At 43.0% G+C, this 19041-nt stretch overlaps 1 protein-coding gene across 1 annotated transcript in view; it reads left to right on the top strand.

The window, feature by feature from the left end:
- Positions 1–19041, top strand: part of epha5 (EPH receptor A5) — a 188238-nt gene that overhangs the window by 113157 nt on the left and 56040 nt on the right. Inside the window, exons 8-12 of the mRNA XM_031826005.1 lie at positions 1159–1261; positions 10831–10898; positions 16320–16445; positions 16544–16729; positions 18823–18884. Coding sequence (XP_031681865.1) covers positions 1159–1261; positions 10831–10898; positions 16320–16445; positions 16544–16729; positions 18823–18884 — 545 coding nt within the window. The remainder of the gene's footprint in view (positions 1–1158; positions 1262–10830; positions 10899–16319; positions 16446–16543; positions 16730–18822; positions 18885–19041) is intronic.

The raw sequence follows: 19041 nt of genomic DNA, 5'->3' as shown, positions 1-19041 counted from the left end.
TAAAGCCTTGTTCTGTGTAAAGCCTTGTTCTGTGTAAAGCCTTGTTCTGTGTAAAGGCTTGTTCTGTGTAAAGCCTTGTTCTGTGTAAAGCCTTGTTCTGTGTAAAGCCTTGTTCTGTGTAAAGCCTTGTTCTGTGTAAAGCCTTGTTCTGTGTAAAGCCTCCCCGGAAAATATATTGCATGATTACACCAGGTATATAGGTCTGTTTAGTATAGGACCTATATGGACTGTTTAATATAGGACCTATATAGACTGTTTAGTACAGGACCTATATAGACAGTTTAGTATAGGACCTATATAGACTGTTTAGTATAGGACCTATATAGACTGTTTAGTATAGGACCTATATAGACTGTTTAGTATAGGACCTATAGACTGTTTAGTATAGGACCTATATAGACTGTTTAGTATAGGACCTATATAGACTGTTTAGTATAGGACCTATATAGACTGTTTAGTATAGGACCTATATAGACTGTTTAGTATAGGACCTATATAGACTGTTTAGTATAGGACCTATAGACTGTTTAGTATAGGACCTATATAGACTGTTTAGTATAGGACCTATATAGACTGTTTAGTATAGGACCTATATAGACTGTTTAGTATAGGACCTATATAGACTGTTTAGTATAGGACCTATATAGACTGTTTAGTATAGGACCTATATAGACTGTTTAGTATAGGACCTATAGACTGTTTAGTATAGGACCTATATAGACTGTTTAGTATAGGACCTATAGACTGTTTAGTATAGGACCTATATAGACTGTTTAGTATAGGACCTATATAGACAGTTTAGTATAGGACCTATATAGACTGTTTAGTATAGGACCTATATAGACTGTTTAGTATAGGACCTATAGACTGTTTAGTATAGGACCTATATAGACTGTTTAGTATAGGACCTATATAGACTGTTTAGTATAGGACCTATAGACTGTTTAGTATAGGACCTATAGACTGTTTAGTATAGGACCTATATAGACTGTTTAGTATAGGACCTATATAGACTGTTTAGTATAGGAATTATATAGACTGTTTAGTATAAGACCTATAGACTGTTTAGTTTTGGACGTACGTAGACTGTTTACTGTAGGACCTCCATAGACTGTAATGTGTCAGCGTCCCCACTAACAGTCTGCCATACCCCAGCAGTAGCTGCATCCAGTGACCGGTCTCAGTTCCCCATCGTCGCTGTGGTCATCACTGTAGGGGTTATTCTACTGGCCCTGGTGACTGGCTTACTGCTTAGTGGAAGGTAAGATATCTCTTTCACCCTGGCTGTGTCCCTGTCTCTGTCCCCTGCCTTGTCCCTGTCTCTGTCCCCTGCCTTGTCCCTGTCTTTGTCTCCTGCTTGTCCCTGTCTGTATCCCTGTCTCTGTCCCCTGCCTTGTCCCTGTCTCTGTCCCCTGCCTTGTCCCTGTCTCTGTTTCCTGCTTGTCCCTGTCTGTATCCCTGTCTCTGTCCCCTGCCTTGTCCCTGTCTCCTGCCTGTCCCTGTCTGTATCCCTGTCTGTGTCCCTATCTGTGTCCCTGTTTCTGTCCCCTGCATTGTCCCTGTCTCTGTCCCCTGCCTTGTCCCTGTCTCCTGCCTGTCCCTGTCTGTATCCCTGTCTGTGTCCCTATCTGTGTCCCTGTCTCTGTCCCCTGCCTTGTTCCTGTCTCTGTCCCCTGCCTGTCCCTGTCTCCTGCCTGTCCCTGTCTCTGTCCCCTGTCTGTGTCCCTGTCTCTGTACCTGCCTTGTCCCTGTCTCTGTCTCCTGCCTGTCCCTGTCTCTGTCCCCTGCCTTGTTCCTGTCTCTGTCTCCTGCCTGTCCCTGTCTGTGTCCCTGTCTCTGTCTCCTGCCTGTCTGTGTCTGTGTCCCCTGCCTTGTCCATGTCTGTGTCTCTGTCTCTGTCCCCTGCCTTGTCCCTGTCTGTGTCCCCTGCCTTGTCCCTGTCTGTGTCCCTGTCTCTGTCCCCTGCCTTGTCCCTGTCTCTGTCCCTGTCTCTGTCCCCTGCCTTGTCCCTGTCTGTGTCCCCTGCCTTGTCCCTGTCTGTATCCTTGTCTCTGTCCCCTGCCTTGTCCCTGTCTCTGTCCCCTGCCTTGTCCCTGTCTGTGTCCCCTGCCTTGTCCCTGTCTGTGTCCCTGTCTCTGTCCCTGTCTCTGTCCCCTGACTTGTCCCTGTCTGTGTCCCCAACTCTGTCCCCTGCCTTGTCCCTGACTTGTCCCTGTCTGTGTCCCCATCTCTGTCCCCTGCCTTATCCCTGTCTCTGTCTCCTGCCTTGTCCCTGTCTCTGTCTACTGCCTGTCCCTATCTGTATCCCTGTCTCTGTCCCCTGCCTTGTCCCTGTCTCTGTCTTTCCCCCTTTCACCCTGGCTGTGTCCCTGTCTCTGTCCCCTGCCTTGTCCCTGTCTCTGTCCCCTGCCTTGTCCCTGTCTGTGTCCCCTGCCTTGTCCCTGTCTGTGTCCCTGTCTCTGTCCCCTGCCTTGTCCCTGTCTCTGTCCCTGTCTCTGTCCCCTGCCTTGTCCCTGTCTGTGTCCCCTGCCTTGTCCCTGTCTGTATCCTTGTCTCTGTCCCCTGCCTTGTCCCTGACTTGTCCCTGTCTGTGTCCCCATCTCTGTCCCCTGCCTTATCCCTGTCTCTGTCCCCTGCCTTGTCCCTGTCTCTGTCTTTCCCCCTTTCACCCTGGCTGTGTCCCTGTCTCTGTCCCCTGCCTTGTCCCTGTCTCTGTCCCCTGCCTTGTCCCTGTCTGTATCCCCTGCCTTGTCCCTGTCTGTGTCCCTGTCTCTGTCCCCTGCCTTGTCCCTGTCTCTGTCCCCTGCCTTGTCCCTGTCTGTGTCCCCTGCCTTGTCCCTGTCTGTATCCTTGTCTCTGTCCTCTGCCTTGTCCCTGACTTGTCCCTGTCTGTGTCCCCATCTCTGTCCCCTGCCTTATCCCTGTCTCTGTCCCCTGCCTTGTCCCTGTCTCTGTCCCCTGCCTTGTCCCTGTCTCTGTCTTTCCCCCTTTCACCCTGGCTGTGTCCCTGTCTCTGTCCCCTGCCTTGTCCCTGTCTCTGTCCCCTGCCTTGTCCCTGTCTGTGTCCCCTGCCTTGTCCCTGTCTGTGTCCCTGTCTCTGTCCCCTGCCTTGTCCCTGTCTCTGTCCCTGTCTCTGTCCCCTGCCTTGTCCCTGTCTGTGTCCCCTGCCTTGTCCCTGTCTGTATCCTTGTCTCTGTCCCCTGCCTTGTCCCTGTCTCTGTCCCCTGCCTTGTCCCTGTCTCTGTCCCCTGCCTTGTCCCTGTCTCTGTCCACTGCCTTGTCCCTGTCTGTGTCCCTGTCTCTGTCCCCTGACTTGTCCCTGTCTGTGTCCCCATCTCTGTCCCCTGCCTTGTCCCTGACTTGTTCCTGTCTGTGTCCCCATCTCTGTCCCCTGCCTTATCCCTGTCTCTGTCTCCTGCCTTGTCCCTGTCTCTGTCTACTGCCTGTCCCTATCTATGTCCCTGTCTGTATCGCTGTCTCTGTCCCCTGCCTTGTCCCTGTCTCCTGCCTGTCCCTGTCTGTATCCCTGTCTCTGTCCCCTGCCTTGTCCCTGTCTCTGTCCCTGCCTTGTCCCTGTCTCTGTCTCCTGCCTGTCCCTGTCTGTGTCCCTGTCTGTATCCCTGTCTCTGTCCCCTGCCTTGTCCCTGTCTGTGTCCCCTGCCTTGTCCCTGTCTGTGTCCCCTACCTTGTCCCTGTCTGTGTCCCCTGCCTTGTCCCTGTCTGTGTCCCCTGCCTTGTCCTTGTCTGTGTCCCCTGCCCTGTCCCTGTCTGTGTCTCTGTCTCTAAGTGTTTTAGGTAACTCTGGTCATGTTGTGTTATGTTAGCTGATGAACTAACAGGCTTTACCATGTGTCTGGTGTGTGAAGGCTACGGCATGGGGAGGATGGGGCTGTTCTCATACAAATACAGTGATGATTTCTGTCATTCAATTCTATGGATGTTCCACAATACCCTCACAGGAAGCTGAGGCAGAGACAATATCCTGTTTCTCGCACGCTGCACAGGTTACTTTGCATGACAATATCAACACCATAGAGCAACAACAATACCAACAGTCACTTTGACTGGCCTGCTGCTGAGAACAACAATACCAACAGTCACTATGACTGGCCTGCTGCTGACAACAACAACACCAACAGTCACTATGACTGGCCTGCTGCTGACAACAACAATACAAACAGTCACTATGACTGGCCTGCTGCAGACAACAACAATACCAACAGTCACTATGACTGTCCTGCTGCTGACAACAACAATACCAACAGTCACTATGACTGGCCTGCTGCTGACAACAACAATATCAACAGTCACTATTACTGGCCTGCTGCTGACAACAACAATACCAACAGTCACTATGACTGGCCTGCTGCAGACAACAACAATGCCAACAGTCACTATGAATGTCCTGCTGCTGACAACAACAATACCAACAGTCACTATGAATGTCCTGCTGCTGACAACAACAACACCAACAGTCACTATGACTGGCCTGCTGCAGACAACAACAATACCAACAGTCACTATGACTGGCCTGCTGCTGACAACAACAACACCAACAGTCACTATGACTGGCCTGCTGCTGACAACAACAATACCAACAGTCACTATGACTGGCCTGCTGCAGACAACAACAATACCAACAGTCACTATGACTGGCCTGCTGCAGACAACAACAATGCCAACAGTCACTATGAATGTCCTGCTGCTGACAACAACAATACCAACAGTCACTATGAATGTCCTGCTGCTGACAACAACAACACCAACAGTCACTATGACTGGCCTGCTGCAGACAACAACAATACCAACAGTCACTATGACTGGCCTGCTGCTGACAACAACAACACCAACAGTCACTATGACTGGCCTGCTGCTGACAACAACAATACCAACAGTCACTATGACTGGCCTGCTGCAGACAACAACAATACCAACAGTCACTATGACTGTCCTGCTGCTGACAACAACAATACCAACAGTCACTATGACTGGCCTGCTGCTGACAACAACAATACCAACAGTCACTATGACTGGCCTGCTGCTGACAACAACAATACCAACAGTCACTATGACTGGCCTGCTGCAGACAACAACAATACCAACAGTCACTATGACTGTCCTGCTGCTGACAACAACAATACCAACAGTCACTATGACTGGCCTGCTGCTGACAACAACAATATCAACAGTCACTATTACTGGCCTGCTGCTGACAACAACAATACCAACAGTCATTATGACCGGCCTGCTGCTGGCAACAACAATACTAACAGTCACTATGACTGGCCTGCTGCAGACAACAACAATACCAACAGTCACTATGACTGGCCTGCTGCAGACAACAACAATACCAACAGTCACTATGACTGGCCTGCTGCTGACAACATCAATACCAACAGTCACTATGACTGGCCTGCTGCAGACAACAACAATACCAACAGTCACTATGACTGGCCTGCTGCAGACAACAACAATGCCAACAGTCACTATTACTGGCCTGCTGCTGACAACAACAATACCAACAGTCATTATGACCGGCCTGCTGCAGGCAACAACAATACTAACAGTCACTATGACTGGCCTGCTGTTGACAACAACAATACCAACAGTCACTATGACTGGCCTGCTGCTGACAACATCAATACCAACAGTCACTATGACTGGCCTGCTGCAGACAACAACAATACCAACAGTCACTATGACTGGCCTGCTGCAGACAACAACAATGCCAACAGTCACTATTACTGGCCTGCTGCTGACAACAACAATACCAACAGTCACTATGACTGGCCTGCTGCAGACAACAACAATACCAACAGGCACTATGACTGGCCTGCTGCTGACAACAACAATACCAACAGTCACTATGACTGGCCTGCTGCTGACAACAACAATACCAACAGTCACTATGACTGGCCTGCTGCTGACAACAACAATACCAACAGTCACTATGACTGGCCTGCTGCAGACAACAACAATACCAACAGTCACTATGACTGGCCTGCTGCAGACAACAACAATACCAACAGTAGGGCAACAACAATACCAACACCATAGAGCAACAAGGTACCATTTGGATCATTTCTGCCACAGAAGGAAAATAATAACACAGACAGTGTTCAATATTCACTGGGTTCAATATTCACCGGGTTCAATATTCACCGGGTTCAATATTCACAGGGTTCAATATTCACCGGGTTCAATATTCACCGGGTTCAATATTCACCGGGTTCAATATTCACAGGGTTCAATATTCACAGGGTTCAATATTCACAGGGTTCAATATTCACCGGGTTCAATATTCACTGGGGTCAATATTCACAGGGTTCAATATTCACAGGGTTCAATATTCACCGGGTTCAATATTCACAGGGTTCAATATTCACCTGATGCTCTCAGAGTGATTCTCGCGTAAAATACAGAGGTAGCCATTATTCCAATCGGTCCTACTGAAAAACCAATTGTCCCGGTGGATATATTATCGAATAGATATTTGAAAAACACCTTGAGGATTGATTATAAACAACGTTTGCCATGTTTCTGTCGATATTATGGAGCTAATTTGGAATATTTTTCGGTGTTTTCGTGACTGCAATTTCCGGGCAATTTCTCAGCCAAACGTGAAGAACAAACGGAGCTCATCAAAGGTAAACAATTTAATTTGATTGCTTTCCTGATTTCCGTGACCAAGTTACCTGTTGCTAGCTGGACAAAATGCTATGCTAGGCTATCGATAAACTTACACAAATGCTTGTCTAGCTTTGACTGTAAAGCATATTTAGAAAATCTGAGATGACAGGGTGATTAACAAAAGGCTAAGCTGTGTCTCAATATATTTCACTTGTGATTTTCATGAATAGGAATATTTTCTAGGAAGATTTATGTCCGTCGCGTTATGCTAATTAGTGTCAGTCGATGATTACGCTCCCTCATGCGGGATGGGGAGTCACTAGAGGTTAAAAGGACTAACATGTCAACTACAGAACTAAGCCAACCTCAGCATGAGCTTTGGTTGCGAATGGTATGAACTTTGAAATCTTATTCACCATGGAAGTGATACCTCCTAGCCGTTGAGTTAGCAACAGCCGCTGTAAACGAGGGTTAGGAAGGAACAGACGGAGTATCCCATCTATTACACAATGACATTAATACAACGTATCCAATTGACCACCAAAGACATTCTTCAAAGGACTCGGTTTGGCAACACGGCCTTCCGTCTACCACCAACCTACCGAAGCGCAGCTCAGAGACTCTGGGTTCGCGCCCAGGCTCTGTCGTAACCGGCCGTGACCGGGAGGTCCGTGGGGCAACGCACAATTGGCCTAGCGTTGTCTGGGTCATCGCGCACAAGCGACTCCTATGGCGGGCCGGGCGCAGTGCGCGCTAACCAAGGCTGCCAGGTGCACGGTGTGTCCTCCGACACATTGCTGCGGCTGGCTTCCGGGTTGGATGCACGCTGTGTTAAGAAGCAATGCGGCTTGGTTGGGTTGTGTATCGGAGGACGCATGACTTTCAACCTCCGTCTCTCCCGAGCCCGTACGGGAGTTGTAGCGATGAGACAAGATAGTAGCTACTAAACAATTGGATACCACGAAATTGGGGCGAAAAATGGGTAAAAAAATATATATTTGATTTGATTTAGAAAAAAAAAAGTGGTTATATAGTATTGTTAGTGGTTTTATTGTATAATAGTGGTTATATAGTATTGTTAGTGGTTATATAGTATAATAGTGGTTATATAGTATATAAGTGGTTATATAGTATTGTTAGTGGTTTTATTGTATAATAGTGGTTATATAGTATAATAGTGGTTTGATAGTATAATAGTGGTTTTATTGTATAATAGTGGTTATATAGTATTCTAGTGGTTATATAGTATTCTAGTGGTTATATAGTGTAATGTGGTGCTATAGTTTAAAGGTGGTTATATAGTATTCTAGTGGTTATATAGTATAATAGTGGTTATATAATATAATAGTGGTTATATAGTATAATAGTGGTTCTATATTGTAACGTGGTTCTATAGTTTAATGGCGGTTATATAGTATTCTAGTGGTTATATAGAATAATAGTGGTTATATAGTGTAATGTGGGTCTATATTCTAGTGGTTATATAGTATTCTAGTGGTTATATAGTATTCTAGTGGTTATATAGTATAATAGTGGTTATATAGTATTCTAGTGGTTATATAGTATAATAGTGGTTATATAGTATTCTAGTGGTTATATAGTATAATAGTGGTTATATAGTATTCTAGTGGTTATATAGTGTAATGTGGTTATATAGTATTCTAGTGGTTATATTGTATAATAGTGGTTATATAGTATTCTAGTGGTTATATAGTGTAATGTGGTTATATAGTATTCTAGTGGTTATATAGTATAATAGTGGTTATATAGTATTCTAGTGGTTATATAGTATTCTAGTGGTTATATAGTATTCTAGTGGTTATATAGTATAATAGTGGTTATATAGTATTCTAGTGGTTATATAGTATAATAGTGGTTATATAGTATTCTAGTGGTTATATAGTATAATAGTGGTTATATAGTATTCTAGTGGTTATATAGTATAATAGTGGTTATATAGTGTATCTATATTCTATATTATAGTGGTGATATAGTATATAAGTGGTTATATAGTATTGTTAGTGGTTTTATTGTATAATAGTGGTTATATAGTATAATAGTGGTTTGATAGTATAATAGTGGTTTTATTGTATAATAGTGGTTATATAGTATTCTAGTGGTTATATAGTATTCTAGTGGTTATATAGTGTAGTGTGGTGCTATAGTTTAAAGGTGGTTATATAGTATTCTAGTGGTTATATAGTATAATAGTGGTTATATAATATAATAGTGGTTATATAGTATAATAGTGGTTCTATATTGTAACGTGGTTCTATAGTTTAATGGCGGTTATATAGTATTCTAGTGGTTATATAGAATAATAGTGGTTATATAGTGTAATGTGGGTCTATATTCTATTGGTTATATAGTATTCTAGTGGTTATATAGTATTCTAGTGGTTATATAGTATAATAGTGGTTATATAGTATTCTAGTGGTTATATAGTATAATAGTGGTTATATAGTATTCTAGTGGTTATATAGTATAATAGTGGTTATATAGTATTCTAGTGGTTATATAGTGTAATGTGGTTATATAGTATTCTAGTGGTTATATAGTATAATAGTGGTTATATAGTATTCTAGTGGTTATATAGTGTAATGTGGTTATATGGTATTCTAGTGGTTATATAGTATAATAGTGGTTATATAGTATTCTAGTGGTTATATAGTATTCTAGTGGTTATATAGTATTCTAGTGGTTATATAGTATTCTAGTGGTTATATAGTATAATAGTGGTTATATAGTATTCTAGTGGTTATATAGTATAATAGTGGTTATATAGTATTCTAGTGGTTATATAGTATAATAGTGGTTATATAGTATTCTAGTGGTTATATAGTATAATAGTGGTTATATAGTATTCTAGTGGTTATATAGTATAATAGTGGTTATATAGTGTATCTATATTCTATATTATAGTGGTGATATAGTATTCTAGTGGTTATATGCTTGTGAATCAGGGGGTTGGGGATAGATGTATGAGGGAATAGATGGAGTGATAAGAATGCTAATTAATAAACTGATGTAATAGTGTCACTACGGGGGGAAATTAAACGGTGATAGAAGGGGAAGTAGGCTATATCCCCCCCCCTCCCTCTGACTGTGTCTGACTCATCCCCAGGCAACCACAGCCCTGTCCTGTCTTACTGGGATACTACTGCTGTTGATGCCCTCCAAAGTGTCTGTCCTAACTCCCCTCATCCACGGAGGCAAGCCTAGTCCCCATCACCAGACTGCCCTTCAAAATGCCAACCCAATATTCTCAGCAACACCGAGCCAGCGCAGTCCCCAGCTCCAGGCTCTGTGTCCTGGATGGTGGATGGTGTCATGGCATTTGGAGCAGCTCTGCACTGTGTGTGAACAGGATCAGATTTTAAATCAATGTCCTCACTTTTCATCTGCTTTATCTCGGGTCCATCTTGTCATAATATTGACTTCAGATGTTTGTTTGGAGCACCACTGTAGAGGGATGTTTGCTCCCTATGCAGAGAACGGAGACCGAGAGAGCAGAGAGAGAGAGAGCAGAGGCAGAGGCAGAGGCAGAGGCAGAGGCAGAGGCAGAGGCAGAGGCAGAGGCAGAGGCAGAGGCAGAGGCAGAGAGAGAGAGAGAGAGAGAGAGAGAGAGAGAGAGAGAGAGAGAGAGAGAGAGAGAGAGAGAGAGAGAGAGAGAGAGAGAGAGAGAGAGAGAGAGAGAGAGAGAGAGAGAGAGAGAGAGAGAGAGAGAGAGAGAGAGAGAGAGAGAGAGAATCACTGCTCTCCTGTATGTTGTTTAGCTCATTTCGGACCTCTGTGCTCTTCAAATCAAATGTATTTATGAAGCCCTTCTTACATCAGCTGATGTTACAAGGTGCTGTACAGAAACCCAGCCTACAACCCCAAACAGCAAGCAATGCAGGTGTGTGCTCATATAAGATCTCTGCTCTCCTGTATGTGGTTTAGCTCATATAGGATCTCTGCTCTCCTGTGTGTGGTTTAGCTCATATAGGATCTCTGCTCTCCTGCGTGTGGTTTAGCTCATATAGGATCTCTGCTCTCCTGCGTGTGGTTTAGCTCATATAGGATCTCTGCTCTCCTGCGTGTGGTTTAGCTCATATAGGATCTCTGCTCTCCTGTGTGTATTTGTGGTTTAGTTTGTGCGCAATGTGTGTGTTGTAACATGACAGTAATACAGCATCATGTATGTGGTAAATCTCTCAGGCGGTGTGGCTACAGCAAGGCCAAGCAGGAACCTGATGAAGAGAAGATACACTTCCACAACGGCCACAGTAAGTTGCACGCACACAGTATTGTATTGTATCCTACACCACTGACTGTTAAACAGCCATCTCCAGCTCATCAGAGGCTGCTAACTATAGACATAGATTAGGAATCACTGGCCACTTTAAGGAAATGAAACACTAGCAACTTTAATCATATCTCCGTGTCTTGCATTACTCATCTCATATGTGTAAACTGTACTCTATACTGTTCTTCGGTATCTTAGTCACTTTAATTGTGTGTAAATACTGCATCACCCGTCTCATATGTATATCCTGTATTCTATACTGTGTCACCCATCTCATATCTATATCCTGTATTCTATACTGTGTCACCCATCTCATATCTATATCCTGTATTCTATACTGTGTCACCCATCTCATATCTATATCCTGTATTCTATACTGTGTCACCCATCTCATATGTATATCCTGTATATACTATGCCACTGTATCTTAGTCCAATGCCGTTCTGACATATACAGTGCCTTGCGAAAGTATTCGGCCCCCTTGAACTTTGCGACCTTTTGCCACATTTCAGGCTTCAAACATAAAGATATAAAACTGTATTTTTTTGTGAAGAATCAACAACAAGTGGGACACAATCATGAAGTGGGACACAATCATGAAGTGGGACACAATCATGAAGTGGAACGACATTTATTGGATATTTCAAACTTTTTTAACAAATCAAAACTGAAAAATTGGGCGTGCAAAATTATTCAGCCCCTTTACTTTCAGTGCAGCAAACTCTCTCCAGAAGTGATCCAATGATCCAATGTTGACCTAAATGACTAATGATGATACATACAATCCACCTGTGTGTAATCAAGTCTCCATATAAATTCACCTGCACTGTGATAGTCTCAGAGGTCCGTTAAAAGCGCAGAGAGCATCATGAAGAACAAGGAACACACCAGGCAGGTCCGAGACACTGTTGTGAAGAAGTTTAAAGCCGGATTTGGATACAAAAAGATTTCCCAAGCTTTAAACATCCCAAGGAGCACTGTGCAAGCGATAATATTGAAATGGAAGGAGTATCAGACCACTGCAAATCTACCAAGACCTGGCCGTCCCTCTAAACTTTCAGCTCATACAAGGAGAAGACTGATCAGAGATGCAGCCAAGAGGCCCATGATCACTCTGGATGAACTGCAGAGATCTACAGCTGAGGTGGGAGACTCTGTCCATAGGACAACAATCAGTCGTATATTGCACAAATCTGGCCTTTATGGAAGAGTGGCAAGAAGAAAGCCATTTCTTAAAGATATCCATAAAAAGTGTCGTTTAAAGTTTGCCACAAGCCACCTGGGAGACACACCAAACATGTGGAAGAAGGTGCTCTGGTCAGATGAAACCAAAATTGAACTTTTTGGCAACAATGCAAAACGTTATGTTTGGCGTAAAAGCAACACAGCACATCACCCTGAACACCCTATCCCCACTGTCAAACATGGTGGTGGCAGTATCATGGTTTGGGCCTGCTTTTCTTCAGCAGGGACAGGGAAGATGGTTAAAATTGATGGGATGATGGATGGAGCCAAATACAGGACCATTCTGGAAGAAAACCTGATGGAGTCTGCAAAAGACCTGAGACTGGGACGGAGATTTGTCTTCCAACAAGACAATGATCCAAAACATAAAGCAAAATCTACAATGGAATGGTTCAACAATAAACATATCCAGGTGTTAGAATGGCCAAGTCAAATTCCAGACCTGAATCCAGTCGAGAATCTGTGGAAAGAACTGAAAACTGCTGTTCACAAATGCTCTCCATCCAACCTCACTGAGCTTGAGCTGTTTTGCAAGGAGGAATGGGAAAAAATGTCAGTCTCTCGATGTGCAAAACTGATAGAGACATACCCCAAGCGACTTACAGCTGTAATCGCAGCAAAAGGTGGCGCTACAAAGTATTAACTTAAGGGGGCTGAATAATTTTGCACGCCCAATTTTTCAGTTTTTGATTTGTTAAAAAAGTTAGAAATATCCAATAAATGTCGTTCCACTTCATGATTGTGTCCCACTTGTTGTTGATTCTTCATAAAAAATACAGTTTTATATCTTTATGTTTGAAGCCTGAAATGTGGCAAAAGTTCGCAAAGTTCAAGGGGGCCAAATACTTTCGCAAGGCACTGTATACACATTACCTTTCACAAGTTTGGGGTCACTTAGAAATGTCCTTGTTTTTGAAAGAAAAGCTCATTGTTTTCCATTAAAATAACATTGATCAGAAATACATTGTAGACATTGTTAATGTTGTAAATGACTATTGAAGCTGGAAACGGCAGGTTTTTAATGGAATATCTACATAGGAGTACAGAGGCCCATTATCAGCAACCATCACTCCTGTGTTCCAATGTCACGTTGTGTTAGCCAAGTTTATCATTTTAAAAGGCTAATTGAACATTAGAAAACCCTTTTGCAATTATGTTAGCACAGCTGAAAACTTTTGTTCTGATTAAAGAAGCAATAAAACTGGCCTTGTTTAGAGTATCTGGTGCATCAGCATTTGTGGTTTTGATTACAGGCTCAAAATGGCCAGAAACAAATAACTTTCTTCTGAAACTCGTCAGTCTATTCTTGTTCTGGGAAATGAAGGCTATTCCATGTTAGAAATGTCCAAGAAACTGAAGATCTCGTACAACGCAGTGTACTACTCCCTTTACAGAATAGTGCAAACTGGCCCTAACCAGAATAGAAAGAGGAGTGGGAGGCCCCGGTGCACAAATGAGCAAGAGGACAAGTACATTAGAGTGTCTAGTTTGAGAAACAGACTCCTCACAAGTCCTCAACTGGCAGCTTCATTAAATAGTACCCGCAAAACACCAGTGTCAACGTCAACAGTGAAGAGGCGACCCTGAGATGATGGCCTTCTAGGCAGAGTTGCAAAGAAAAATCCGTATCTCAGACTGGCCAATAAAATTAAAAGATTAAGATGGGCAATAGAACATAGACACTGGACAGAGGAAGATTGAATAAAGTGTTATGGACAGACGAATCTAAGTTAGAAGTGTTTGGATCACAAAGAAGAACATTCGTGAGATGCAGAAACAATGTAAAGATGCTGGAGGAGTGAACCATCTGTCAAGCATGGTGGAGGCAATGTGACGGTCTGGGGGTGCTTTGGTGGTGGTAAAGTGGGAGATTTGTTCAGGGTCAAAGGGATCTTGAAGAAGGAAGGCTATCACCCCACTTTGCAACGCCATGTCATACCCTGTGGACGGCACTTAATTGGAGCCAATTTCCTCCTACAACAGGACAATGACCCAAAGCACAGCTCCAAACTATGCAATAACTATTTAGGGAAGAAGCAGTCAGCTGGTATTCTGTTTATAATGGAGTGGCCAGCACAGTCACCGGATCTCAACCCTATTGAGCTGTTGTGGGAGCAGCTTGACAGTATGGTAAGTAAGAAGTGCCCATCAAGCCAATCCAACTTGTGGGAGGTGCTTCAGGAAGCATGGGGTGAAATCTCTTCAGATGACCTCAACAAATTAACAACTAGAATGTCAAAGGTCTGAAAGGCTGTAATTGCTGCAAATGGACGATTCTTTGACAAAAGCAAAGTTTGAAGGACGCAATTATAATTTCAATTAAAAATCATTATTTATAACGTCTTGACTATATTTCCTATTCATTTTGCAACTAATTTTGTGTATGTTTTCATGGAAAACAATGACATTTCTAAGTGATCCCAAACCTTTGAAAGGTACTGTATATTGACCCCCACAAGTATCTCATTTCTCTCTCTAGTTACAGTATGTTCCCAGGGATCCATACTTACAGTGCATTCGAAAAGCATTCAGACCCATTAACTTTTTCCACATTTTGTTACTTTACAGCTTTATTCTAAAATTGATTAAATTGTTTTACCCCCCTTATCAATCTATGCACAACACTCCATAATGACATCACAATACCCCATAATGACATCACAATACCCCATAATGACAAAGGAAAAACTGGTTTGTAGAAATGTTTACAAATTTGTTTTATTTTAAAATAAAAACTGAAATATCATATTTACATAAGTATTCAGATGCTTTACTCAGTACTTTGTTGAAGCAAGCTTGGCTCATCTGTATTTGGGGGGTTTCTCCCATTCTTCTCTGCAGATCCTCTCAAGCTCTGTCATGTTGGATGGGAAGTATTGCTGCACAGCTTTTTTCAGGTCTCTCCAGAGATGTTCGATCGAGTTCGTGTCTGAGCTCTGGGTGGGCCACTCAAGGACATTCAAAGAATTGTCCCGAAGCCACTCCTGCGTTGTCTTGGCTGTTTGCTAAGGGTCGTTGTCCTGTTGGAAGGTAAATCTTCGCCCGAGTCTGAGGTCCTGAACGTTTTCATCAAGGATCGCTCTGTACATTGCTCCGTTCATCTTTGCCTAAATCCTAACTAGTCTCCCAATTCCTGCAGCTGAAGTACATTCACACAGCATGATTCTGCCACCACCATGCTTCACTGTAGGAATGGTGCCATGTTTCCTCCAGACGTAACAATTTACATTCAGGCCAAAGAGTTCAATCTTGGTTTCATCAGACCAGAGAATCTGGTTTCTCATGGTCTGAGAGTCTTTAGGTGCCTTTTGGTAAACTCCAAGTGGGCTGTCATGTGCCTTTTACTGAGGATTGGCTTCCGTCTGTCCACTCTACAATAAAGGCCTGTTTGGTGGAGTGCTCCAGAGATGGTTGTCCTTCTGGAAGGTTCTCTCATCTCCACAGAGGAATGCTACAGCTCTGTCAGAGTGACCATCAGGTTCTTTGTCACCTCCTACTGACCAAGGACCTTGTCCCCAGATTGCTCAGTTTGGCAGGGCGGTCAGCTTTAGGAAGAGTCTTAGTGGTTCCAAACTTTTTCCATTAATGAATGACAGAGGCCACTGTGTTCTTGGGGGATCTTCAATGCTGCAGAAATATTTTGGTACCCTTCCCCAGATCTGTACCTCGACACAATCCTGTCTCGGAGCTCTATGGACAATTCCCTCGAACTCATGGCTTGGTTTTTGATCTGACATGCACTGTCAACTGTGGGACCTTAAATAGACAGGTGTGCCTTTCCAAATCATGTCCAATCTGGCTTTCGGGTTAAGCGGGCGTGTGTTAAGAAGCATGTTTCGGAGGATGCTTGACTCGACCTTTGCCTCCTGAGCTCGTTGGGAAGTCGCAACTAAAAAAAGATTGAAACTAAAAAATACACAAAAAACACAGTATTTCTGTTTTTAAACCTGTTTTCGCTTTTTCATGATGGGTTATTGTAGATGGATGAGGAAGACAATTATTGAATCAATTTTAAAATAAGGCTGTAACGTAACAAAATGTGGAAAAAGTCATTGGGTTTGAATACTTTCTGAATGCACTGTACCAATGTAGCACCCCGACGGGTGTGTACATATATCGACCCCCACACTTATGAGTATGTCTTCTCTCTCTCTAGTTATGTACCCGGGGGTGCGTACGTATATAGACCCCCACACCTACGAGGACCCCAACCAGGCCGTCCATGAGTTCGCCAAGGAGATCGATGTTTCCTGCATCACCATTGAGAGAGTCATTGGAGCTGGTGAGTGGAGTGTGTGTGTGTGTGCATGCGTACACACTGTGGTTAAATGTTTATGTGTCTTCCAGGATGTGTTTTGGTTGACTGTGTTTCTTTTCCAGGTGAGTTCGGGGAGGTGTGCAGCGGACCCCTCCGTCTGCCTGGTAAGAAGGAGTTCCCAGTAGCCATTAAGACCCTGAAGGCAGGTTACACAGAACGACAAAGGCGGGACTTCCTAGGGGAGGCGTCCATCATGGGACAGTTTGATCATCCAAACATCATCCACCTGGAAGGCGTGGTCACCAAGAGTACGTCTTATTTCATATCATTCTGTCTGTAAAAATACAGTTGAAGTCGGAAGTTTACATACACCTTAGCCAAATACATTTAAACTCAGTTTTTCACAATTCCTGACATTTAATCCTAGTACAAGTTTGCTGTCTTAGGTAAGTTAGGATCACCACTTTATTTTAAGATTGTGAAATGCCAGAATAGTAGTAAAGAGATTTATTTCAGCTTTTATTTCTTTCATCTCATTCCCAGTGGGTTAGAAGTTTACATACACCCAATTAGTATTTGGTAGCATTGCCTTTACATTTTTTAACATGGGTCAAACGTTTTGGGTAGCCTTCCACAAGATTCCCACAATAAGTTGGGTGAATTATGGCCCATTCCTTCTGACAGAGCTGGTGTAATGGAGTCAGCTTTGTAGGCCTCCTTTCTCGCACACACTTTTTCAGTTCTGCCCACAAATGTTCTATAGGATTGAGGTCAGGGCTTAGTGATGGCCACTCCAATACCTTGACTTTGTTTTCCTTAAGACATTTTGCCACAACTTTGGAAATATGCTTGGGGTCATTGTCCATTTGCAAGACCCATTTGCGACCAAGCTTTAACTTCCTGACTGTCTTGAGATGTTGCTTCAATATATCCACATCACTTTCCTTTCTCATGATGCTATCTATTTTGTGAAGTGCACCAGTCCCTCCTGCAGCAAAGCACCCCCACAACATGATGCTGCCACCTCCGTGCTTCACGGTTGGGATGGTGTTCTTCGGCTTGCAAGCCTACCCATTTTTCCTCCAAACATAAAGATGGTCATTATGGCCTAAATATATTTTTGTTTCCTCAGACCAGAAGACATTTCTCCATAAAGTATGATCTTTGTCCCCATGTGCAGTTGCAAACAGTAGTCTGGCTTTTTTATGGCGGTTTTGGAGCAGTGGCTTCTTCCTTGCTGAGCGGTCTTTCAGGTTATGTCGATATAGCACTTGTTTTACTGTGGATATAGATACTTGTGTACCTGTTTCCTCCAGCATCTTCACAAGGTCCTTTGCAGTTATTCTGGGAATGATTTGCACTTTTCGCACCAAAGTACGTTCATCTCTAGGAGACAGAACACGTCTCCTTCCTGAGTGGTATGATGGCTGCGTAGTCCCATGGTGTTTATACTTGCGTACTATTGTTTGTACAGATTAACGTGGCACATTCAGGCTTTTGGAAATTGCTCCCAAGGATGAACAAGACTTGTGGAGGTCTACATTTTGTGGAGGTCTTGGCTTGATTTTCCGATGATGTCAAGCAAAGAGGCACGGAGTTTGAAGGTAGCCTTGAAATACATCCACAGGTACACCTCCAATTGACTCAAATGATGTCAATTAGCCTATCAGAAGCTTCTAAAGCCATGACATAATTTTCTGGAATTTTCCAAGCTGTTTAAAGGCACAGTCAACTTAGTGTATGTAAAATTCTGACCTACTGGAGTTGTGATGAAGTGAATTATAAGTGAAATGATCTGTCTGTAAAGTGTATGTAAACTTCCGACTTCAACTGTACATGTTGTGTATATTGTCTGTATTAATACATGCTGTGTATATTGTCTGTATTAATACATAATATGTGTATTGTCTGTATTAATACATGGTATGTGTATTGTCTGTATTAATACATGGTATGTGTATTGTCTGTATTAATACATAATATGTATATTGTCTGTATTAATACATGCTGTGTATATTGTCTGTATTAATACGTGATGTGTGTATTGCCTGTATTAATACATGCTGTGTGTATTGTCTGTATTAATACATGGTGTGTGTATTGTCTGTATTAATACATGCTGTGTATATTGTCTGTATTAATACATGCTGTGTATATTGTCTGTATTAATACATGCTGTGTATATGGTCTGTATTAATACATGCTGTGTATATTGTCTGCATTAATACAGGGTGTGTGTATTGTCTGTATTAATACATGCTGTGTATATTGTCTGTATTAATACATGTGTATATTGTCTGTATTAATACATGCTGTGTATATTGTCTATGTGGTTCCATTGTAGCGGTGATGTATCGCTCATCTGTTTGATATGATATTATTCTCTCTATTCTTTTGTCAGCAAAACCTGTGATGATCATCACGGAGTACATGGAGAATGGATCACTGGACACCTTCCTCAAGGTAAACCATGTGGATCACTAGACACCTTCCTCAACCATGTGGATCACTAGACACCTTCCTCAAGGTAAACCATGTGGATCACTAGACACCTTCCTCAAGGTAAACCATGTGGATCACTAGACACCTTCCTCAAGGTAAACCATGTGGATCACTAGAC

This window comes from Oncorhynchus kisutch, linkage group LG6, assembly GCF_002021735.2.
Source record: "Oncorhynchus kisutch isolate 150728-3 linkage group LG6, Okis_V2, whole genome shotgun sequence".
NCBI classification, from domain to species: domain Eukaryota; kingdom Metazoa; phylum Chordata; class Actinopteri; order Salmoniformes; family Salmonidae; genus Oncorhynchus; species Oncorhynchus kisutch.
The sequence above is the reverse complement of the archived record's forward strand: the minus strand, read 5'-3'. Positions and strand labels throughout refer to the sequence as shown.